This window comes from Phoenix dactylifera, chromosome 5 (genome assembly GCF_051530095.1).
Source record: "Phoenix dactylifera cultivar Ajwa chromosome 5, Ajwa_hap1_PhDact_Kaust_v1.1, whole genome shotgun sequence".
Taxonomy (NCBI): domain Eukaryota; kingdom Viridiplantae; phylum Streptophyta; class Magnoliopsida; order Arecales; family Arecaceae; genus Phoenix; species Phoenix dactylifera.
Window position 1 is genome coordinate 21,761,196 of NC_143194.1, and position 24,686 is coordinate 21,785,881.

General features: G+C 40.8%; 1 protein-coding gene across 25 annotated transcripts; it reads right to left on the minus strand.

The window, feature by feature from the left end:
- Positions 1–177: 177 nt before the first annotated feature.
- On the minus strand, positions 178–24,265 carry LOC103701542 (LRR receptor kinase SERK2-like). Of its 25 annotated transcripts, none has more exons than XM_088721833.2 (13): positions 24,216–24,265; positions 23,782–23,891; positions 21,412–21,444; positions 21,155–21,293; positions 18,842–18,971; positions 18,548–18,619; positions 18,042–18,185; positions 17,864–17,935; positions 14,826–14,891; positions 14,637–14,704; positions 14,427–14,564; positions 13,671–14,012; positions 178–824 (listed from the first exon to the last, which is right to left on the minus strand). In XM_088721833.2, exons 4-13 carry the CDS (start codon positions 21,237–21,239, stop codon positions 394–396), a joined length of 1,548 nt encoding a protein of 515 aa, XP_088577959.2. In that variant the 5' UTR covers positions 21,240–21,293; positions 21,412–21,444; positions 23,782–23,891; positions 24,216–24,265; the 3' UTR covers positions 178–393. The 25 variants fall into 25 exon arrangements, with proteins under 25 accessions (XP_088577959.2, XP_088577960.2, XP_038984820.3 ...); XM_088721834.2 differs by having other exon boundaries at positions 21,373–21,444; XM_039128892.3 differs by lacking the exon at positions 24,216–24,265 and adding an exon at positions 23,992–24,128.
- Between the last annotated feature and the right edge of the window lie 421 nt (positions 24,266–24,686).

Here is a 24,686-nt window from a genome sequence, read left to right on the forward strand (position 1 = left end):
ACAGTCTATCTATTTGTTTATGTTTTTGAGGATTAATTGCATGCCCTTTGTTGGATTTATGGAGATACAAGATAACCATTGTTTGCTTTAGATAATAATTTAAGATAGTAGTAGACTGTCAGTATGGTTGATTTGAGTTAAAAGTTAATAAATTTTAGATGCAATAAAATACACAAATTTAAATTGACCGAAAGTCAGAAAAATAACTATTTGAAGATTTAATCAGTTACAAATGGCTGCTCTCTTCCATGTATAATTCTCCTTTTCCAACTCTCTATAAAATAGTTTTTTTAGTGCTCTATTTAACATGTCCGCTAGGTTTCCTCTTTGGTACTTCAGTTTTTCCTCTTGTAGTCACATGCATAGCACAAGGAGGTCTCTATTATAATAAAACTAGATGGTTCCAGCTAGTATAGTTGGTAACACTTCATTTTCTATATGTAACACTTCATTTTCACCCTCCGAGAGTGAAAAGTCCACAGCACGTTGCCCAGTGACAAGTTCAAGGAGCATAATCCCATAACTGAAAACATCACTCTTCTCGGACGGCTTCCCAGTTGACAAATATTCAGGTGCTATATGACCCATGGTTCCACAAACTCGAGTTGTCACAGAAGTCTTTGTCATATCTACCAATTTTGCCAGGCCGAAATCCCCAACAACTGGATCAAAATTCTCATCGAGCAAGACATTGGCAGCTTTAATATCACGATGAATAATCTTGGGATTGCAATGTTCATGAAGGTACTCTAATCCTTGAGCTGTGCCCAAAGCCACTCGTTTTCTTGTAGGCCAATCTAATTCTGGCTCATTAGGTTTAAATTCTGTACCAGTTTCAGCAACAAAAACATATTCCTCAGAATAAAAGAAAGTAAATATAGTATATGCTACTTCCTGCTCATTTAAATGTGGAAATCAGCGCAGAAACAAGAGAAAAGAGCTGAACAATTTTCATTCCTCAGCTGCAACTAATGCAGGTTCAGAAATGAAAATGAGCAAGCGCACAAACATACTACCAATCAAGCCATCAACATGACCAAACGCTCTCATCCAAAAATTTTAATGCAAGAACAAATGTTTGCTAAATGGTGATACCAGCAATATGAATTAGTAATGAAGGGCATAAAATGAATTTAAGCAGGAGATAACAAATAGATCTTCAAGCTTTGAGCATCATCATGGACTCCTAAGTTGGGAAGGGTACAGCATCCACATGAATAAGTAATTAAAAACTTACTGCTATAATCTAGTAAGAAAATCCAGAATAGTATTTGTAAAATAGCAATAAGAGCATATTAAAAAAATCCATGTCATTCGGAAGCCTCCTGTTGGAGTGATACTGATAATGCAGATCGACAGGAATGTAGCAGTGGCATCAGCATATTCCATAAAAGAGACATGCTAAGAAATCAAGCTTGGAAATCCAAGATTCCTATGAAAACAAATTAAGGTAGCATGATTACGAACTACAATAGTCATTATCTTGTAATTCTCTTTTAACCATCTTATTTAAAGGTGGCAATAGCAAAGTAAACTAACCCCGAAACTACAGCATTTTTTATTTTTACTTCTTGGCATATAGTTCTCAGAAGGCTCAGTGAGTAATCGAGAAAGTAACGTATATTGACCAAACTTAATTAAGTTCAGGAGGTAGGTGGCTCATTAAAAGCATAGTTTTCTGTATGAGTTGTCTGGCAAGTTACTTGTGTCCATTACATTATATTTGGTAGCCCATAGGAATTCAAGGTAAACCAAATAACTTATTCCTTTTTCCAACATTTTTCTCTGTGCTGCCTTAAAGGCAAGGTCAAATATGAGTCTTCTGATCAATCATCTAGCCAATTTTATAAAGAGATTAGCATGTTTAGTTGATTACCTGTCAAAGATGTGGGTTATACATTGTCAAAATAACCACATATTGCAGTACTCAAACATGCATAACATACAAGGTAGCTCAAAAACAATATTTTCATGGTTGCCCTGGCATGAGTCCATTCTTCGTAACTTCACCTTCTCATCCTTTTATAGCCTAATTAAGGACACTTGATATGTAAACATTTTTACCAACTCTTAGAACATGAGAATGATGGCAAGGGAAGTAGCTAACTACCTACTGGCATTTGAGCATTAAAGGGTCAAGGATCTTTGCAGGTTCACTGGTTCTAAACAATCAGAGTGTTGCCAACTTTAACCAATATAATGATCAAAAAGAGGTCACCAGCCATGACAAAATTTAGGACAAATGACTATTCATAAGGAGGCAAGTACTATATTCCATATCCAAGTCAAGTGAACTGATACATTGTAAAGACCTGAAATTGGGCCCGTCCTTGGGCCCAATGAACTGAAGTCGGCAATGGATGCCGGCTTCAGTCTGTACATCGTGGGCCGAACGGCCCGCGGATTCCCCCCCCCCTCCCCCGCAAATCTCTCTCTCTCTCTCTCTCTCTCTCTCTCTCTCTCTCCTCTGAGAACCCCATCCCTTCCCCCCATCCCTCTAAAAAAAAAAAAAAAAAATCCGACCTTTCCTCCCCTCCTCTTTCCCCTTCCTTGAGAGGATTGCCGGAGCCACTGTCGCCGACGGAGCCGCCATCGCCACCGGGAACCCACTCGTCGACGACCGGAGGTGAGAAAGACAACCTATCTATTTTTTTTTTATGGATTTAAGGGGAGAGAAAAGATGGGGAGTCATTCGGTTTTACCTTCCCCTGTTTTGGAAGATTTTTTTGTGAAGTTTGGCCGGCCGACGGTGGCCGGCCGGGGTCAATCCGGCCGAAACGAGTTCGGCCAGAGGTGGGCGAACGGGGGCCGGGCTTCCCAGCCCCGGTCCCTCTCTTTCCTCCCTTTCTTCCTCTCCTTCTTCTCTTCTTCTTCTCGTCCGCGCCGCTTGTGACAGTGGCGTGGCCGACGGCGGCTGGCCGAGCGCCGCCGCCGAGGGCCACGGTCGACCGCCGAGGGCCGACCGGAACCACCAGCCACACCCCCCCCCCCCCTTCTTCCTTTTCTCTTCTTCTTCTTCTTCTTCTTCTTCTTCTTCTCTTCCTTCTTTCTTCTTCTCTTCTTCTTCTTCTTCTTCTTCTTCTTCTTTCTTCTTCCTGGGTTTGTTCTTGCTTTGATTTCCGTGCCTCAATTGTGAACCAGACTTTGAACCGGGTCTAAACTGTGAACCGGTTCCACCTATTCCGTGAATGGGGTTTGATCCAAGTTTGAGTGAATGGGTTTTGATTAGGGTCTGAATCTGAGTCAAGAATTTGGGTTGGGGATCTGTGTTGGGCTGAGTTGAACCTAATTGGATCTATGGGCTGAGTTGGTTTGGGCCCGAGATCTGATCTAGACCTGTAATCTGGTTTGGTTCAATTGGGCCTAATCTGTGTTGGGCCACAATTGGTTTTGGGTTTAAAGGATTCTGATTTTTGGGATTTAGTTTACTTGTTCTTAGGGTCTATGTTTGATTTTGGGGACCCATTCTTGGATCTATGAACTTAAGAGTTTAAGAGGTTGGAATTAGTTTAAATTATGTTTCTTAATTAATTAAATAATTAATATTTATGTTTAATCAGGGGTTCGTGATATCTGTGGCAGGAATTTTTAAGCGAGCCCAGGTAGGTGACCTATTACTTTAAAGTAGAATTTTAACATGTATCTTGCATATGTCGATGTTATGATTTATTATTGGCATTATGTGTTAGATTTAGAATTAAATATTTAATTTCATAAATTGTTATGTGCTTTACTGTTGGGAGTATGATTATGACTTTGATATAGAAAGTTGATTTATTGATTTTTAAAATCCGCGTGACTATAGTCTAGGCCCCGCCAATGGGATGATACGTTGGCCCTGTCGACTTGTACTGAGGAACTAGTTCCGACACCGCGACCACCGGTGATAGAATAGTGGCGGCACAGGGGTGCGTTTTGCTCTTCGGAGCGGCTCGGTGGAGCGTGAGTTTGGCACCAGGAGGTGCGGCATAGTGGTGCGTTGGCTCAGTGGAGCAGCTCTTCGGAGAGTTGTATTGGCACTTCGGTGTAACCATGCCACTGGGTGATGTGGCCGTAGTCATGCGGTTGAGTTATTTTGAGTCTTGGATTGGGTTCACGGGTTATTGTGTGGATTTTTGGATTTATGAGTTTTAGTTGCTTTTCATATGTATCATGACATGTTATATGATGACTTTACTGCATGATGTTGCCTACTAAGCTGTTAGCTCACTCCTACTATTTACTTTTTTTTTTTACAGGTGATGATATATGACTATGGGGATTACGGGATGGAGTGATCATGATGTATTTAGCTAGTGGATATTGACTTCTCCTTTGACATTTGCATATGTAGACATTTGAATTGAAAGTTGAAATTTATCTTTATTTAACTATTGATGTTGGATCTGATCTATCTGCCTTGCATGCCTGCGGGGTCCGCCCTGCAGGTGCGCGGCGTCTGCTCGCGCCCCGGGCCTCGGGTTCGGGGCGTGACAGATTTATTGGTATCAGAGCACAGGTTAAAGATCACTAGGGACATTAAAACAGAATCATAATAAATATAATAATAAATAATAATAATTAAAAAAAAACTTAGGAATATAGGGACACATGTGAAGAAATGAGAGTGGGGTAGAAAATCTTATGGGTGGGTGGATCTAACACTAATGATGTGTTATTTGAAAAAAAAAAAAAAACTTAGGAATATAGGGACACATGTGAAGAAATGATAGTGGGGTAGAAAATCTTACGGTGGATGGATCTAACCCTGATGTTGTGTTATTTGTGTATGTATCAGCATGCCGCCCCGCCGTGCACGTGTGGCACCTCGCCGCCTGATCGAGACTATCGGGAGTGATCCAGCCACTTCTCATCCGACTGAGAGAGTCCAGAAGGACGAGACTGATCAGACAGTACTGGATGGACCAGATCATGGCCAGGAGAGCAGGATGGGAGGACCGACCCAGGTGATGGAGCTGATCAGAGAGGTTGTTGGGTTAGTTCGGCAGCAGAGGGGACCACAGCAGCTATTTCCCTCTGCTAGTTCTTCAGATCAGGGGAGGAGTATAGCAGAGTTCAGAAAGTTGGCTCCTCCGGCCTTCAAGGGAACTACCGATCCCCAAGAGGCCGAATGTTGGATAGATGAGATGGAGAAGGCCTTCAGGGCCATGGGTTGTACTGAGGAGGAGAAGATCAGATTTGCCACCTATATGCTTCAGGGCCGGGCTCATCATTGGTGGGAGTCTGTAGAGAGGACCATGATGCAGGATGCAGGATCTGTGACCTGGCCGAGATTTCGCATGGCCTTCTACGTATTTCCCTTTCAGTCGTATCAGGGAGCTGGAGAGGGAGTTTCTGAGCCTCTCTCAGGGGAGTATGACTGTGGAGGACTATGAGGCTGAGTTTATCGGTTGTCCCGTTTTGCACCATCTCTTGTCCAAGACCCTAAATCTAGGATGAGTAGATTTGAGGAAGGACTGAGGCCTCGCCTGCGTCAGGGATTAGCTGCTGTTCACTCGACTGATTATGATGACCTAGTTGATAGAGCTAAAAATATGGAGATCATCTGGAAGGAGACAGGATGCTCAGAAAGGAAAGTCGAAGAGGACCAGGGACTTTGATTCTGACGGTGAGCGGCATCTGCGCCGACCTATACAGTTCCGTCCAGGAGCAGGGCAGCGAGTTCCACATGGGAGGACTGCACCGGATCGCAGGGGGATATCAGGAGTGTGCTTCAGGTGTGGCCAAACTGGACATAGAGCTGTTGAGTGTCTTCTGACACGGCCTGGTATTGGGGCATGTTTCAGGTGTGGTCAGCAGGGCTACCGGATAGCTGAGTGCCCTCAGACTCAGACTGTTTCTGGAGTTTGTTTCGGGTGTGGTCAGCCGGGTCACAGGATTTCCAGTTGTCCTCGTACTAGATCTACGCAGAGGCCACCGAGTTCTGTAGCTCCTCAACGACAGACTTCCTTCACTCCAGTACAGGCTACCCAGTCAGCTGTCCCCAGGCAGCAAAGGAAAGGAGGGTCTCGTACCCAGGGACGAGTTTATGCGCTGACTCAGCAGGATGCTCAGGCATCCAACACTGTAGTGACAGGTACACTATTGGTATCTTCCACTTATGTTTATGTGTTATTTGATTCTGGTGCTACGCATTCTTTTATCTCATCTTCATATGTGCATAAGTGCGATTTACACTACTCTTCCTTAGAGAGGGAATTATGCATTAGTACTCCAGCTGGGGGTACGATGACAGTTAGTCAGATCTGCATTTCCTGTCCAGTACTAGTTGAGGGTAGAGATTTGAGAGCTAATTTGATTGTTATGAATCTGCATGATTTTGATGTAATCTTGGATATGGATTGGTTGGCTGCATACCACGCTACCATAGACTGTTTTCTGAAGAGGGTGACCTTCCGGATCCCGGATATTGATAAGTTCAGTTTTATGGGTGATGACTGGGGTGTCTCTTCTCAGATAGTACCTGTTGTGCAGGGCATAAGATCTCTTAGAAAGGAGTTTCCCATCTTTATGGCCGCAATTGCATATTCTGAACAGTCTGAACAGAGAATTAAGGATATACCAGTAGTCAGTGAGTACCCTGATGTTTTTCCTGATGATCTGCCTGGCTTACCTCCTGATAGAGATGTCAAGTTTGCTATTGATATAATCCCTGGTACTGCACCTTTGTCTAAAGCTCCTTATAGAATGGCCCCTGCTGAACTAAAGGAGCTGAAGGACCAATTACAGGAGCTATTGGATCTGGGTTTCATTCGACCTAGTGTCTCTCCTTGGGGTGCCCCAGTATTATTTGTAAGGAAGAAAGATGGTAGCATGAGACTGTGTATTGATTACCGGGAAATCAATAAAGTGACTATTAAGAATAGGTAACCTCTACCCCGGATTGATGATTTATTTGACCAGCTTCAGGGTGCTCAAGTATTTTCCAAGATTGATCTTCGATCTGGATATCATCAGCTGAGGATAAAGGAGTCTGACATAGCTAAGACTGCCTTCCGTACCAGATATGGACACTATGAGTTTCTTGTGATGCCTTTTGGTTTGACTAATGCACCAGCAGCATTTATGGACCTGATGAACAGAGTGTTTAAGCCTTTTCTGGATAAATTTGTGATAGTATTTATTGATGATATTCTAATATATTCAAGGAGTCAGGCAGAGCATGAGCATCACTTGAAGATTGTTTTGAGACTCTGAGGCAGAATCAGTTGTATGGTAAATTAAAGAAATGTGAATTTTGGTTGGACAGGGTGATGTTTTTGGGGCATGTTATCTCTAAGGAAGGAATTATGGTTGACCCAAAGAAGATTGAAGCTGTGGTTGATTGGAGCAGACCGAGTAATGTGTCTGAGATTCGCAGCTTCCTTGGACTAGCTGGTTATTACAGAAGGTTTGTGGAGGGCTTCTCTACTATTGCTGGACCCCTGACTCGACTCACTCACAAAGGAGTGAAGTTTGAATGGTCGGATCAGTGTGAGAAAAGCTTCAAGGAATTGAAACACCGTCTAGTATCAGCACCTATTCTGACCCTACCAGTTACCGGTACTGATTTTACCATTTACAGTGATGCTTCCAAGAAGGGTTTGGGTTGTGTGTTAATGCAAAATGGGAAGGTTATTGCTTATGCCTCCCGACAGCTTAAGCCCTATGAAGAGAATATCCCACTCATGATCTTGAGCTTGCAGCCGTGGTTTTTGCCTTAAAGATCTGGAGACATTATCTTTATGGAGAGACTTGCCAGGTATTCACTGATCATAAAAGTTTGAAATATCTCTTCACTCAGAAGGAGCTGAACATGAGACAGAGAAGGTGGCTGGAATTGCTGAAGGATTATGATTTATCTATTCATTATCATTCTGGGAAGGCAAATGTAGTAGCAGATGCTCTAAGTAGAAAATCTTCAGGAAATGTTGCAGCCTTGATTACTACTCAGAGAAATATCCTGGAAGATCTGAGGAGGGCAGAAATAGAGGTATATCTGCATGATGCTACCCTGAAGTTGGCAAACTTACGGGTCCAGCCTACACTCATTGACAGAATTAAGGCAGCGCAAGTGGATGACTCTCGGCTCCAGAAGATCAAGAAAGACGTTGAGTCTGGATCTCAGTCTGATTTTCATATACATGAGGATGGCTCATTGAGGTTCATTAGCAGAGTTTGTGTACCAGATGATCCTAGTCTGAAGAAGGAAATTATGGAGGAGGCTCACAGTACTGGATATACAGTGCATCCTGGTAGTACAAAAATGTATAGGGATCTGAAAGTTGTGTTCTGGTGGAACAATATGAAGAGAGAGATTGCCCAGTTTGTATCTCAATGCTTAACTTGTCAGCAAGTTAAGATTGAGCATCAGAGACCAGCTGGTATACTTCAGCCCCTTCCGATCCCAGAGTGGAAGTGGGAGCATATTACTATGAATTTTGTGTCAGGGCTACCTCGTACCCTCAGAGGTAACGATTCAGTCTGGGTGATTGTAGACAGATTGACCAAATCAGCACATTTCCTAGCATTTAAGACTGGGATGACACTAAAGAGATTTGCAGAGTTGTACATTGAACAGATCGTACGGCTGCATGGAGTTCCAGTATCTATAGTGTCTGACAAAGACTCCCGATTTGTGGCTCATTTCTGGGGCAGTTTGCATAAAGCTTTGGGGACCATTCTTAGCTTCAGTACAGCTTTTCATCCACAGACAGATGGACAGTCCGAGAGGACCATTCAGATTTTGGAGGATATGCTGAGAGCCTGTTCTATTGACATGAGCGGTTCTTGGGATCATCATTTGCCGTTGGTAGAGTTTGCCTATAATAATAGCTACCAGGCAAGTATTCAGATGGCTCCTTATGAGGCTTTGTATGGTAGGAAGTGTAGATCACCTATCTGTTGGGATGATATGGGGGAGAGGAAAATTCTGGGTCCAGAAATTATTCAGCAGACAGTGGAGAAGGTTCAGCTGATCAGAGAGCGACTTCGGGCAGCTCAAAGCAGACAGAAGAGTTATGCTGATATCAGGAGGCGGGATCTGGAATTCCAAATCGGAGATCATGTTTTTCTCAGGGTGTCCCTTCTAAAGGGGTAATGCGATTTGGAGTTCGGGGTAAGCTCAGTCCGAGATATGTGGGACCATTCGAGATTCTCGAGAGAGTTGGAGCTGTTGCTTATAAGCTGGCACTTCCGCCTGCTTTATTGGGGGTTCATTCTGTTTTCCATGTCTCTATGTTGAGGAGGTATATTGCTGATCCCAGTCATGTGATCGAAGTGGCACCTTTGCAGCTCCGAGCAGATCTTTCTTATGTTGAGTAGCCTATCCGTATAGTGGATAGGAAGGACCAAGTTTTTAGGAGGCGCACGATTTCTTATGTAAAGGTGCAGTGGAGCAATCATAGTGAGAGAGAAGCTACCTGGGAACTGGAGGAGAAGATGAGAGAGAAGTTTTCTGCCTTGTTCTCTGATTGAGGTATGTTTTAATTTCGATGACGAAATTTTTTTTTTAGTTGGTTAGAGTGTAAAGACCTGAAATTGGGCCCGTCCTTGGGCCTAATGAACTGAAGTCGGCAATGGATGCCGACTTCAGTCTGTTCATCGTGGTCTTCCCACGATGACCACGCCGGCCGAACGGCCAGCGGATTTCCCCCCCTCCCCCGCAAATCTTTCTCTCTCTCTCTCTCTCTCCCTCTCCCTCTTTCTCTTCTCTGAGAACCCCATCCCAGCCCATCCCTTCCCCCCATCCCTCTAAAAAAAAAAAAAATCCAACCTTTCCTCCCCTCCTCTTTCCCCTTCCTTGAGAGGATTGTCGGAGCCACTGTCGCCGACGGAGCCGCCATCGCCGCCGGGAACCCACTCGTCGACGACCGGAGGTGAGGAAGACAACCTATCTATTTTTTTTATGGATTTAAGGGGAGAGAAAAGATGGGGAGTCATTCGGTTTTACCTTCCCCTGTTTCGGAATTTTTTTTGTGAAGTTTGGCCGGCCGACGGTGGCCGGCCGAGCTCTGGATTGACCGTTTTGGATAGGCGGGGTCAATCCGGCCGAAACGAGTTCGGCCGGAGGTGGGCGAACGGGGGCCGGGCTTCCCAGCCCCGGTCCCTCTCTTTCCTCCCTTTCTTCCTCTCCTTCTCTTCTTCTTCTCGTCCGCGCCGCTTGTGACAGTGGCGTGGCCGATGGCGGCTGGCCGAGCGCCGCCACCGAGGGCCGACCGGAACCACCAGCCACACCCCCCCTTCTTCCTTTTCTCTTCTTCTTCTTCTTCTTCTCTTCTTTCTTCTTCTCTTCTTCTTCTTCTTCTTCTTTCTTCTTCCTGGGTTTGTTCTTGCTTTGATTTCCGTGCCTCAATTGTGAACCAGACTTTGAACCGGGTCTAAACTGTGAACCGGTTCCACCTATTCCGTGAATGGGGTTTGATCCAAGTTTGAGTGAATGGGTTTTGATTAGGGTCTGAATCTGAGTCAAGAATTTGGGTTGGGGATCTGTGTTGGGCTGAGTTGAACCTAATTGGATCTGTGGGCTGGGTTGGTTTGAGCCCGAGATCTGATCTGGACCTGTAATCTGGTTTGGTTCAATTGGGCCTAATCTGTGTTGGGCCACAATTGGTTTTGGGTTTAAAGGATTCTGATTTTTGGGATTTAGTTTACTTGTTCTAGGGTCTATGTTTGATTTTGGGGATCCATTCTTGGATCTATGAACTTAGGAGTTTAAGAGGTTGGAATTAATTTAAATTATGTTTCTTAATTAATTAAATAATTAATATTTATGTTTAATCAGGGGTTCGTGATATCTGTGGCAGGGATTTTTAAGCGAGCCCAGGTAGGTGACCTATTGCTTTAAAGTAGAATTTTAATATGTATCTTGCATATGTCGATGTTATGATTTATTATTGGCATTATGTGTTAGATTTAGAATTAAATATTTAATTTCATAAATTGTTATGTGCTTTACTGTTGGGAGTATGATTATGACTTTGATATAGAAAGTTGATTTATTGATTTTTAAAATCCGCGTGACTATAGTCTAGGCCCCGCCAATGGGATGATACGTTGGCCCTGTCGACTTGTACTGAGGAACTAGTTCCGACACCGCGACCATCGGTGATAGAATAGTGGCGGCACAGGGGTGCGTTTTGCTCTTCGGAGCGGCTCGGTGGAGCGTGAGTTTGGCACCAGGAGGTGCGGCATAGTGGTGCGTTGGCTCAGTGGAGCAGCTCTTCGGAGAGTTGTATTGGCACTTCGGTGTAACCATGCCACTGGGTGATGTGGCCGTAGTCATGCGGTTGAGTTATTTTGAGTCTTGGATTGGGTTTACGGGTTATCGTGTGGATTTTTGGATTTATGAGTTTTAGTTGCTTTTCATATGTATCATGACATGTTATATGATGACTTTACTGCATGATGTTGCCTACTGAGCTGTTAGCTCACTCCTACTATTTACATTTTTTTTTACAGGTGATGATATATGACTATGGGGATTACGGGATGGAGTGATCATGATGTATTTAGCTAGTGGATATTGACTTCTCCTTTGACATTTGCATATGTAGACATTTGAATTGAAAGTTGGAATTTATCTTTATTTAGCTATTGATGTTGGATCTGATCTATCTGCCTTGCGTGCCTGCGGGGTCCGCCCTGCAGGTGCGCGGCGTCTGCTTGCGCCCCGGGCCCCGGGTTCGGGGCGTGACATACATAATAGAACTCCCACCTAGTATACAAAAGAGGGCACCATACGGTACAGAGATGTGTGCATGTGAAAGAAGAGTGAGATAAGGGGGATGGGAAGAGAGATACCAAGAACTGTCTTTTGCTAGAAAGGTTGTGCCAAAACGCTGCAAATAAACATGCATGAAAGAGGAGACTATCCTCTGTTCTCAAAAAAAAAATGCCATTTGGTTTACTTCTTCCTTAGTCTTAAATGTTGTTTGTTGTCATTAGTAAAACTAGTCCTTTGTTTATGATATTATTTTAGTCCCATAAAAAATCTTCGCACAAAATGCACCAGTTCCTACAACATATTTTCTCAGTCATAAGACATTCTGCACCCGTGCACTCTGTTCCTCATGCATTATCCCTCTCCTCACCCTACCATGTCTCTAAGGGATGACACATTAACTTCCCCATGTCCTGTGATCCTGGAACTGGGGTTTCCATACGCTGTCTGAAAACCTCTAATAAGCGAAATGCTTTTGATATATAAGCATATTTAAAAAGAATAATTCAATGATACAGGACTGATAAGTCAAGAAGGGAGAAAGGAAAACAAATTTCAAACAAAATAGGGCTAATTTGAGTGGCGATTTACCTTTTTGACTGGACTCATTTGCAGCAATGACAAAGTTTAAAATGTAAATGCAATATTGCAACATCCTAATCAGTTTTTCCAGAAGGAAAAAGTTCATAAGTGAACAAGTGGTCAGTTGAATATGTGACTCCTTTTCTTTTAATGCATACTGGCAAGCTGCACATCATGCTAATAGTAGCTGAAGCAGTTGATAGGATAATAGGAAAATCTCTCTCTCTCTCTCTCTCTCTCTCTTAGAGACACAAGCATTGGGTGCTGTTTCGGTACCGGGCTTCGTACTGGTGCCACCCTATCACTATGTCGGTATTGGCCGTACGGAAGCTGGTTCAGCGTACTGAGTGTCGATACACCTTCTGTACCATGTACCGGCACCAAACTGGTACATCCCATACTATTCGGTTCGGTATAGTATGACGTACCATAGGTCCTATATTAAGATGAAGAAGAATAGTTGCTTTTTTGTGATGTGTTGCTTTAAATTCTGCAAAAAAAAAGAGTCTATCCTCTGAAGTTTGAGGACGAAAAACATTAACGAGAACTCAGCCAAATCCAAAGTTTGAGGTCTAACATTATTAGCATATACACTATGTTTTGCTATTTCGAAAGGAAGATATAATGGGAATCGATACATCTATCTTTTGCCTTCAACTTTGTTGACAGAGAGGAGCATCAAGAGGAGTATATATGTTAAGAAATGGAGCGTGTTTATAATAGGACTCGAAAGTTTTAAATACCATTGGATAGGGTTGTCCCAGTTTTTCCATGAAACAGGACACCCTGTATACTGACATTCAGGATGGTGGATGCCCCATCCCGTCCCGGTCTATTTCCCGACTTCCAGTCTGAACACCTGGGATGGGGGGATGCCCCACTATCCAATTGGTATTTAAAACCTTAACAGGACTCACAGGAATAGAGTTTTTCATCTAGAGAAAAGCCCTTCCTGCCAATGCCACAGAATTTTCAGCTTCAGATTGAAAAGATCAGTACAGTTATAAAAATATACCAGAAAAAATATTCTTTTAACTAAATACTATCAGATTTTTCCATGTTTTCTGAGCTTTACACCATTGTAAATGCAACCATATATGACCTTCGAAGAGCTTAGGTAGTCATGCAGACATAAAGTGCAAAAAATGAGATAAAAAGAAAAAACAAAGGGGGAAAACATACATATCAACAGAATAAAATGCACCAAGCAGAGCATAAACATGTCTATAAGGCAATAAGACAACCTTATATGCATTAAAATATTTGTTATGTTTAGCATCTTATCATCAAGTTATTTTTGGCATGTCATTATCAAGTTATACATTCTAAAAGCAATCTAACATTAGAAGACATATTCATGACTCAGGCATAATTTAAGAATTAGTACCTCGTAAACGGTAGGCAACACTTAGGTTGTGCATAAAAGGATAGACTAGAAGCCGTTCGGATGCTGTTGTACAATACCCAATTAACCTTAGAAGATTTCTGTGCACAGCTACACTTATCAATTCAACTTCATGCAAAAAAGCAGCTTCCCCTCCAGGAGTTCCATGATTGGTCAGCCGTTTTACTGCAATTTTTGTATTGTCTGCAAGCATTCCCTTGTATACCTTCCCGAAACCTCCCTTCCCAAGAACATTTCTCTCATTGAAGCTATCTGTTGCTATTTGTAGTTCATGCCATCCAAATATTTTCAGTTGTCCAAATGCAATTTTAGGTTCATTTTGCCCTTAATATCAAAGTAAGAAATAAATCATCAGAAATCAAGTACAGCATCAGTTAACAGAAGAATTGAACTTTCAGCTCAACTACCAAATATGTGCACCAACACAGTAACTCTGACCAACAAACTTTACCTATCTGTGATGAAAGTAAATCAAACACCAAAAGTTTTCAGACATTTCTATGCAAAACAACTAAATGGTTTTCTGTCTATTTTTAATGATGATGCAAAAGAATTGAAAATCCAAAATGATAAGTAAAATGATTGATCGGATGCAACGAAGAGTAACAGCATGTAAGAAACTTCTGAATACAGAACAGGTATGCGGTGATACTAAATTGAGATGGTTCTTCAAAACAAGTTCAACTAAATCAAGCATTAAAATAAAAAAATAATTTACAGAATAAACAGACCAAAGACCTGCAACATCAACAAAAACTTCGTTTCGACGACTTTTCATCCTACTCTTCCATTTAAGATATAGAACCCCTGCAAGAAGAAGAACTATTACTCCAATGCTTCCACGCACCACTTCCACCTTTACATGATTGGATCCTTCTGCAAAGATTATGACAAGTCATGAGGTATGATACCCAGAACCAAAATAAAGAAATGATCAAATTGGCTTACTTTGATCAGATACAATGGATACACAAGGATGTAAGTTCGTGCCACAATTTAGACGGTTACCAGTAAAACTGCACAAAGTACCAAAACAAAATAAACAGCTGACATTGGAAACATGAAACAATATGGATCTCATAATATTACTTTAAAGTGATCGCATCCATATCTAATATTAAAGAGAATTGACCATACTTGTATCTGGAAAATTTAAATAGTCGGTCGGGTATCTGACCACTAAGATCATTGAATGCAAGACTACTGCCATAACAGATAAATTGCTGTTAATTTAAAATATATAAAGCGGAAATCTAGTTGTAGCATTTATGTGCGCATGCGTGCATGAGTGCTGTGTGTGTATAAATACATACTTAAATAAACACAAATATACATAAATGATGATCAGAGATAATGATTGTGATGGCCTGGTCAAGGCCCGGTCCTCTTGACCATCCTGACCCGAGCTTGGCCCAGCCCAAGCTTACATCAAAAAAAAAAAGGTAAAACAGAAAGGAAGACTCCCATCTGTCCGGCTCACGATGGGAGTCGACTTTCGAGAGCTAAAGGAGGCTTGTCTCCTCTATATAAGCACCTCCCCACCTCTCTTGGTCCTCCACCGGCGATCATCGAGCTCCTTTCTCTCTCTTTTCTCCCGTCGAGTTCACGGTTGCATGTCTTCGTGTTTGCCGGAAATCAAGGCTGCCGGACGCCTCCAAAGCCGAGGTATTGCCCTAGCGTTCCTCCCTTTTCCTTCTTCTTCCTCCCACGACCCGACATCACGGCCGCCAGCCGAGAAATCGACTGGAAACCGCTCGAGAAAAAGGATTCTCTATTTTGCTCTATTTCACCTCCTCTCTTTTTCCGACCACCATTGCCGCCGACGTTCGTCACCGAGGGCCTTGGCCCCTTCCTTGCATCGGCCCCAAGCCAAAGCCAAAAAGCAGGCTGGAATTCGAATGACCGAGCCAATAAATCTCCTTCTCGACCTTGTTTTTAGTTTGATTTTTGGACGTCCAGCCGCCGCCGCCGGTCGCCCTCCACCTCATGTCTCCATCGCCTGCTGCCGCCCGCCGGACCTCGACCACGGCTGCCACCTTGAACCACCCACTTGCTTCCAAGAAAGAAGAAAGAAAGAAGAAAGAAAAGAAGAAAAAGAGGAGAGAGAGCCATCCCTCTCTTTTTTTTCTCTCTTCCTTCCCTCTCATCTCCTTTTTTTTTCTAAGAAGACTCATGGACCTATGAACTGGTCCTATCTTCCTGTCTTATGGACCCGGGTGGACCCCCACAAAGAGGCCCTGAATTGCCCTGGTGCCTGGTGCTTGGGATGTCTACTGGACCGATCATCCCAGCCTTGTTAAGTATTTCTGAAATTCATTGATGATAAACCCTGTCGAACGACCTTGGCCCTGATCGAGTCCATACCCCATGATTTATTGATTGAGTTGCTTAGACCTAACCTGTCTGGAGCTACCTGACCAACTGTCTTCTTTTCTTATTGTTTTAATTTAACTAAAATCATCGAACAAAAATTAATTTTACTTTTAATATTTTTAAATAGGGTTAACAGATTTGCCTAGTAAAGTTTGACGGTTTAAAACAAAAGAAGTAAATCTTATACTCTTTACTAGTTTTCGAACTTGTCAGTAAATCTTACATTCTTTATTTTTCAAATGATCATATTTTTCGCGCATAAAATTTGCTTGTGGAAATATCATGCTTTTTTTAAAATTATGAATTAACATATGTGTTATGAAAATCATGCTTTATTATGAAAAATAGTTTCATAAATATTTTAATGAAAATAGCTTTTCCACAAGCAAATTTTATATACGAAAAAACATGAACATTTGAAAAATAAAGAGTATAAGATCTACTTACAAGTTCGAAAACTAGTAAGGAGTATAAGATTTACTTATCTCTTTTGTTTTAGACCGTCAAACTTTACTAGGCAAATCAGTTAACCTTATTTAAAAACATTAGAGGTAAACTAATTTATGTTCGATGATTTCAATCAAATTAAAACAATAAGAAAAGGAGATGGTTGGTCAGGTGATAATGTTCAGCGACTCCGGACGAGTCAGGTCTAAGCAACTCAATCAATGAATCATGGAGTATGGACTCAATTAGGGTCAACATCATTCAACAGGGTTCATCATCAATGAATTTTAGGGACACTTAACAAGGCCAGGATGATTGGTCCAGTAGGCAACTTGGGCACTATGGCAATTCAAGGCCTCTTTGCAAAAGTCCACCCAAGGAGATAGAACTCAGTTCATAGGTCCATGGGTCTACTTAGAGAGAGAAATAAGGAGATCAGAGAGAAGAGAGAGAAAATAAGAGAGAGAAAAAGAAAGGGATGGCTCTCTCTCCTCCTCTTATTCTTCTCTTCTTTCTTTCTTCTTTTTTTTTCCTTTTTTGGAAGCAAGTGGGTGGTTCAAAGTGGCTGTCGTGGTCGAGGTCCGGCGGGTGGCAGCAGGCGGTGAAGACATGAGGCGGAGGGTAGCTGGCTGCGGTGGTCGGTCATCCAAAAATCAAACTAAAAATAGAGCCAAGAAGAAGATTTATTGGCTCGGTTGCTCTCGAATCCCAGCCCACTTGCCGGTGGGTGGGGTTCTAGCTTTGGCTTGGGGCCAATGCAAGGAAGGGGCCGAGGCCCTCGGCGACGAACGCCGGTGGCGATGGTGGTCGGAAAAAGAAAGGAGGTGAAACAGAGCAAAATAGAAAATCCTTTTTTTCGAGGGGTTTCTGACCGATTTCTCAGCTGGTAGTCATGATGTCGGGTCGTGGAAAGAAGAAGAAGAGAAGGGGAGGAAGGCTAGAGCATTACCTCAGCTCTGGAGGCATCCGATGGCCCTAATTTCCGGCAAACACGAAGACAAGCAGTCGTGAACTCGACGGGAGAAAAGAGAGAGAAAGGAGCTTGATGATTGCCGGTGGAAGACCAAGAGAGGTGGGGAGGTGCTTATATAGAGGAGACAAGCCTCCCTTGGCTCTCGAAAGTTGACTCCCACTGGGAGTCGGACGGAGAAGAAAACTTCGGATGGGAGTCTTTCTCTCTGTTTTACTTGGTTTTTTTTTAGATGAGAGCTTGGGCTGGGCCAAGCTCAGGTCAGCCTGATCAAGTGGATCGGGCCTCGATCCAGCCATCACAATGATGATCGTATGAGTATAAATATATTTTTTTATCATTGAAACTTCTATACATGTTTATTGTCATCACTGATAAAACTTACACGTCAGATAAGTTTGGGAGATTTGAAAGAGAATCAGGGATACTTCCACTGAGGTCATTTTGGCTCAATATCCTGCTTACCATGTCACAAAAGTGCAATTTCAGATTAGGCTAGGGCTTCTCTAAGGTCAATATCAACAGCATTTTTTTTTATTTGCTGAGTATAAAACCTTACTTACAAGTTTTCAAGTTTAGTCAGCTTGCCAAGAGTTTTTGGTATCTCTCCACTCAAGTGGTTATTTTCCAAATTCAAAATTGTCAATCTTGACAAATTTCCAAACTCCTCAGGAATTTTGCCAGTTATATTGTTACCTGGGAACGACCTGCATGAATTATGCAGCTTGAAATAATTACTTGCATAAGGTCAGGTGCCATTTCTGAATATCTACATGTTAGTGAATGAGAGAGGAGGGGGGGAGAGGGGGAGGAGAAGGACATCAGGTACTAGATGTCAACAAAACTCAGTCATAGTTTCATCATTGTTAGATAGAGAGTATCCTTTATGAAGTAAGAAAGTCAACAATGTCACTATGCCTGGGCACCAAGAAGATAGGAGGAATGTACTTCAAAAATATCAACTGAATCTATAAAATTTCATGTAGTCATCTGTCAATTTCATATGTATTTTTCAACTTGATAGAACTCGAAGAAGACATCAATATCTTCATCAAATACTTATACTTACAGTCCTTTAAGATATGAGAGTTCTCCAATTCTAGGGGACAAGGTTCCAGTGAACCCAATAGAAGGAAATGATCTGCAACAAAGCACATCGAAATGAATTTGGTAGGCACTTAACTGAGATGAGAAAGTTAGTTTTAATACAAACTCAAAAATCTAGGAAATGAAGACGAGAGATATAGATAAAAAATCAAAAAATAAATAGAAGAAACTAAAAAAAAAGCTTACATTTGCACAACATCATCACCATCACAGTTAACAGAAGAAACAAATAGAAGAAACTGAAAAATAAACCTACATTTGCACAACATCATCACCATCACAGTTAATATACATCCATGCGCATGGACTGACTTGATTTTGGCTCCAACCAGAAAGCTGATTATCAGAAGCTTTAAGTGTAAGCTTCAAGTCTATTAGCACATCAACTGGAAAAATTTGAAATGACTAATTAGTGTTCCTACAAAAAAGGGTAGGAAAAGATAAAAAAATAAAAATACTATGAAAAACAGGAGATGGACTTGAACATAGATCTAAAGCAGTTCATTAACATTTTCCTGGATAAAGTCAGTATTCAGTATTCACATCCTGTGAAAATAAACATAAACAACTAGGTAATGGACATCCAAACAAGGCAATCTTTTATTCATGTGCATAGAATTTTCTATGTGACAGTTGAGTTTGCTGTCTGTCGAGGGTTTTAAGAACAGAGAACTCGTCCATCTTAGTGGGTTGCCAAGACTGAGATATCGGTTAGTCTCAGCCAAGATAGAAAGTTACGCAAAATGGGAAAAGACAAAGATTTGTTGAGATCTCAGCCAACATTATAGGGACCAATATGCTGATATCTAGGTTAATATGTGAGACTAATTGCCAGTTTACAACATCAATCAGAATATTTGATAATTAATATAAATTTAAAACTTTAAAAGACTGATTCGGAAATCTGTGCTAATATTTAATATCATATTGTGCAATATATCAGAAATCAGATTATACCAGTTTATATCATCAGAGAATATCAGGACAGGGATACTGATGACATAGTATTGGTGAGTAGCCAATACCAGAAAAAAACTAATATCCTTGGCCATGATAAAAGCCTTCCTGTTTGGATTTCCTTCACTAAGATGCCCTCCCTATCAAGTATGGCATCATGGGCACAGAAAGGTAATGCTCGGATGCAACACAAGCATGGCCAGATGGGATGTGATTGCAACATGATGCAGGTGACAGTTCATTCAGAACATAGCCTAGTCCTAAACATCTGACTATAAACCTGAGTCTTGGTCAATAGTACTTGCAAACATCAAAGGATGCACCACTGTGGAGTGGCAATATGAGTAGGTTAGGCAAAAATTTTAATCAGAAAAGCTAAATATAATTAGAAAAATGAACAAAGAAACTACAAGGAAAATGATATGGCAGGTGACCTGCCATATCATTTTAAAGAGAACAAACACATGGAAGACCTATGGGATCGTGCAACTGTCCAAATTGACATATGCTACTGCTCACCTTTATATGACATGGCAGGTCATAATATGCTGAGAACTGACACATACAGTCATAACACACAATATTGAGAAAACTTATATAAGAAGTCATCTAGCCCCTTTTTGACTTTCATCCAAGTCCCCTTCGCCTACCCCCTCTCCTATCTTTTACATGAATGAAAATTGATAGCCCCACATCCCACTCTCTCCACTTGGGAGCCCTCCCCTCCCTCTTAAACCCATCCCCACCTTCCTTAGTGGCACTTTTTATGGGTATAATGCACACAAATCATCTAATATAGTCTTCTCTCACTTCATTGTGCCATTCCTAAATATCTGCTATCAAATTTATTTCCAACTCTACCTTTAGTCTTACAATACATGCATCTCATCATTCAATTTATATGCTGGTTATCTATCATGTACTGTTTATTGTTCGGCATTCAAATCCATATAAAGCTGGCATAATGAATATTTACTCATTTACCTATAATATCTAATTGGTACTTCACTATTGCAAAACCTTCAGGAGGAATGTTTTAAAAACTTTCCCTAAAACCTTAACATATTTAATGAAAATGAAAATTCCGATTTCCATTTTGGACAACATGATGAATAGAGGTCTTAAATAATGCTCTTCTGTTTTAAAACAAGGATCGTCTGGTCATATCAACTTGATAGATGGAGACCTTAAGAATATATCCGAACAGGTTAAAAGCCTAAAAAGGGGAAAGATTAGTCAATCAAGACAGCAATGAATGATTCTCTAAGAATTCCTCAAAATAAACACACAAATCCACCAATGTAACAATTGGAACTCAGGAATAGGTAAAATATATACACCAGAGAGGGGTATTAGAAAGTTGAACTTGAGCGAAACCCCCTTAAGCATTCTCAGACGTACATTTGACATGCAAAACTGCTTACCATTTGCCAGAACTACTAAAATAGGCATATGTTACATGTAAAGAAAAAATAATCAAAATAATGCACATATGCATAAGAAAGTGACCAATTTCCAAATACAAAGACAATGCTAATTACATGCCAAGGGTCACCTTATACATAAGTATCTAAAAAAAATGTAAAGTAGACAGAAAAGAAAACAAAATTACCTTGATCAGTAGATGCAACAAAAGAATGCAGAGAGGCCAGCATATTCATTACAAAAGCCAACTTCATCCTCTTTTTTTCTAACATTACTCTCACTTGAAAAATGATCAAGAATAAATCCTCTTAAAGGAAGAAAGTCTCCTACATAGCCATGTGATCAAGAAAAATAATTAAAAAAGTAAGAGACAAGTCAGGATGCACTTGAAAGATGGATTATTACACTTATATTTTGAACTAGCTATTCGAGTTGAGCCCTTACTGATGGCAGATAGAGAAGTCACAATGAGAGAACCTGTCAAAAAGGTTGAATTTGTTATATACCCAAGGTATTAATTTTCAGCAGAAGCTGAATCTGTTTCGGGCAAAAAGGATGGGTATCTGCAGAACAGGTGCAAAATTGACTGAAATTTTCAGTTCCAGTCAGTTTCAACAAGTTTCAGCTGAAACCAACCAAAACTATGATTTCCTTTCAAAAGCATGTTGTTGGGAAGATTTTATAGACATCAAGGTACCAAATGGCTATAATACTATATAGCCGTTTTGGAATAAAAATAAGATGTACAAATATTTGCTATTGTAAGTCATTTAAATATAACACTAGCATAAAGATGCAAGTAGATAATCATAATGACACTGTTTATAACAATCAGTAGGTGAGTAGCTATTGTTTAATCAATATTTTGAAATTCAACAAAGATTCTTATGCAGCTGTAAAACAAAAGGTTGTATTTTTTCCCTGCAAGGTCTCCTTGATGTTACCACATCATCAATGATCTAGAGCTATGATAGGCTATTGTTTTCATGGTCTTAATTTGTTGATCATATAGGAAGTACAGCAAGCAATTTGATTTAATTTATAATGCCAAAAAAGGTGATGCACTAGAAAGTTGTAAGAAAGCTACAGCTCAAGAGCTACCTATCTTTGGTGTCATGATGATAATGAACATTAATGTAAACACAGACAATATCATTTGATTGTGATGATTCGTTAACAAGAACCTGCCATTGGCTAAGATAATCAATATTGTAATTAAGTTAAATTAGGTAATTGGTGAATTGACAGTACCATTGGTCCTATTGCAGTCAATCTAAGATATTAACTGAACATAAGCAAATTGTCCCAAGCATGTGCCATAACATGGACTTGTTATTCTCCTGCCCAAAATCCAAATGCCTATATAGCATTTGAATCACCTTTCATAGTTTAGTGTTTGATGACTATTCTAACAATTCCTTGGAGCTTCAAGGCAAGACCATGATTCTATTTGGGCTTTAGTCCCATATGGAACAATGAAGCAAGAAAAGAACTTTTATTGCCTCTTATAGTACAATACATTCAATTTACAAATTGATTAAAAAAATGCTAGGTTCTACCCTTGATACAAGAAAATATTTGGGTAAACTTTCAGCTTAAAACCACCCGAAATCCACAAATTCTGATCCTAGATAACTTAAACCAAACTAAACTGACATGAAATGACATGTCTTTATTTTTTGTATAATTTTCTCTATTCTTGGTATTTTATTCTGATTTTTTTAGCAAGACTATGAAACTTCCAGACAAACCACCGAAACTGCTGGAAGCCAAAAGTCTACCCAGGGAATGGGAATGGAAATTGAAACCAAGTATTAAAACATTCTATCTTTTTAAGACACTTTCCTTGAGGCCACATGGAAGAATGTTTCATGTGATGAACAGGAATCAGTAGGAAAAGAGAGATGGTTGAATGTTTCACTCAAAAATATCTTGATATGCATAAATGTCGATTTTGTATGAGTTAAGGGCCTTAAGGCAGTACTTCTAAGATAAATTAGTAAAAGGAGCTGCAGATCTAACCCAAGCTGAGTAAAATAACAAGCATAAAATCCCTTACCAAACCATTGAAACATATTATTCTGATGTAGATACAAAATCGGGTCCCTTCACCACATATTGTATAATCCAAAATCAATGACTAGGATCGAAACTTGGCTATCGTTGTAGATTTTTGATTGATAAGGCTTTTGATTGATGTGGTATCAGATAGAAGAGTGGTTTATCTTGGGAGATGCTGACCATCTAAGGTTGCGCAGCTGGCAAATAACGGTTCTTTAGGGACAGGGAAAATGCACATCAGAGCCCCACCAGTATATCATCTTTGTTCCTCTCCAATCATGGCACCACGTTTCTAAATTCTCATTCACATCACATGGCCTGCACTCATGAATGCTTTGGAGATTTTTTCCTTATCAGTAAATAAGCAATTGTATAATATCATAATATCCATTAATTTGCTGAACAAGTTTGTGAGCTCTATGTCATGAAGGATGCTTCCCCTTAGTCTTCACTAATTAGGGCAAATGTAAAGCGCAAGCTCAGTAAAATAATATGTCTTCCTACCCTTAATATCTGGCCAAGTCTGGGTTGTTAGCCAGGAGATGCTGGCAAAGAAAAGAGAAAATAAGAAGACACACCATGCATGGTCAGCCATCAAGAATAAACCACAATATACCAACACATTTTTTTCAAACATCTACGAGTAAATGCACAAAAATGGTATGTTATCGGCATAATAAGGGTCTAAATCCCTAGATGGTTAAAGAAATGCTTCCTCCTACACTAAATCAATTGCAAGAAATGGAACTTTACCTGGACTATTGAACGCATACATCAAATTGATACGAGGAGTTTTCTCCTGTGCCTATTAATAAGAGTGGGAATCCGAATCATCGATAATATTCTAAAAATTCCATTGCTCTCTGCAAGGGGAAATTTTTTCATAAGAATCAAATCCCTAGAAGGAAACATCAATTCCACAGAAAAACCAAAAGCCACTGTCTATGAAGCACCAAACCAAACCAAGATATCAGAACAGGAGGGTTTCCAGTGACTTCTATAACTCTGTTAGCTAAAACATCAGTTCTAGTGCTACCCGAAAACCGACAGCGGACAAGAGTCCAACATTTCAATTCCAACAATAATCTACGATTTGTGCAAGAACCGATAGATATAAAGAAAGAAGGAAGCACGATGATTCAGATTCATAGAAAAACGAAAGAAACTGAAAGAGTGAAGAAGTTTACCGCCACCCGGGGGAGGATGGACCGAAAACTTACAAAGGATTAAGAGGGGTAGTTCTATATACACCCCCCCTATTGCTCAGGACACCCCCCAAAAACCAAAAAAAAAATACCCAAACTAACCTTTAGTGTAATTACCATATTGCCCTTGAAATTTTCTCATACACCCCCCTTCCTCCTCCTCCTCCGTTTCGTTTTGAAAAGAAAAAAAAAAACCCCCTTAAACCCCTCGATCCATTTACATCGTTTAGGCGATCTTTGAAGGAGATTTAAGCCCCATTCGAAGCATGGACAAGCAACTAGTGATTTGGGACGAAGAATCGGCCGCAAAGGTACGTGTTCCACCTTGTTTCGAAATTTTTTTTTTTCACGGTTCGTGCTCCGTTCGGCACTGGATCGCCGAACAAAAGGCTTCTGTTCGGCTGAACAGTGCCGAACAGAAGCCTTCTGTTCGGCAACCCTCAACCGAACAGA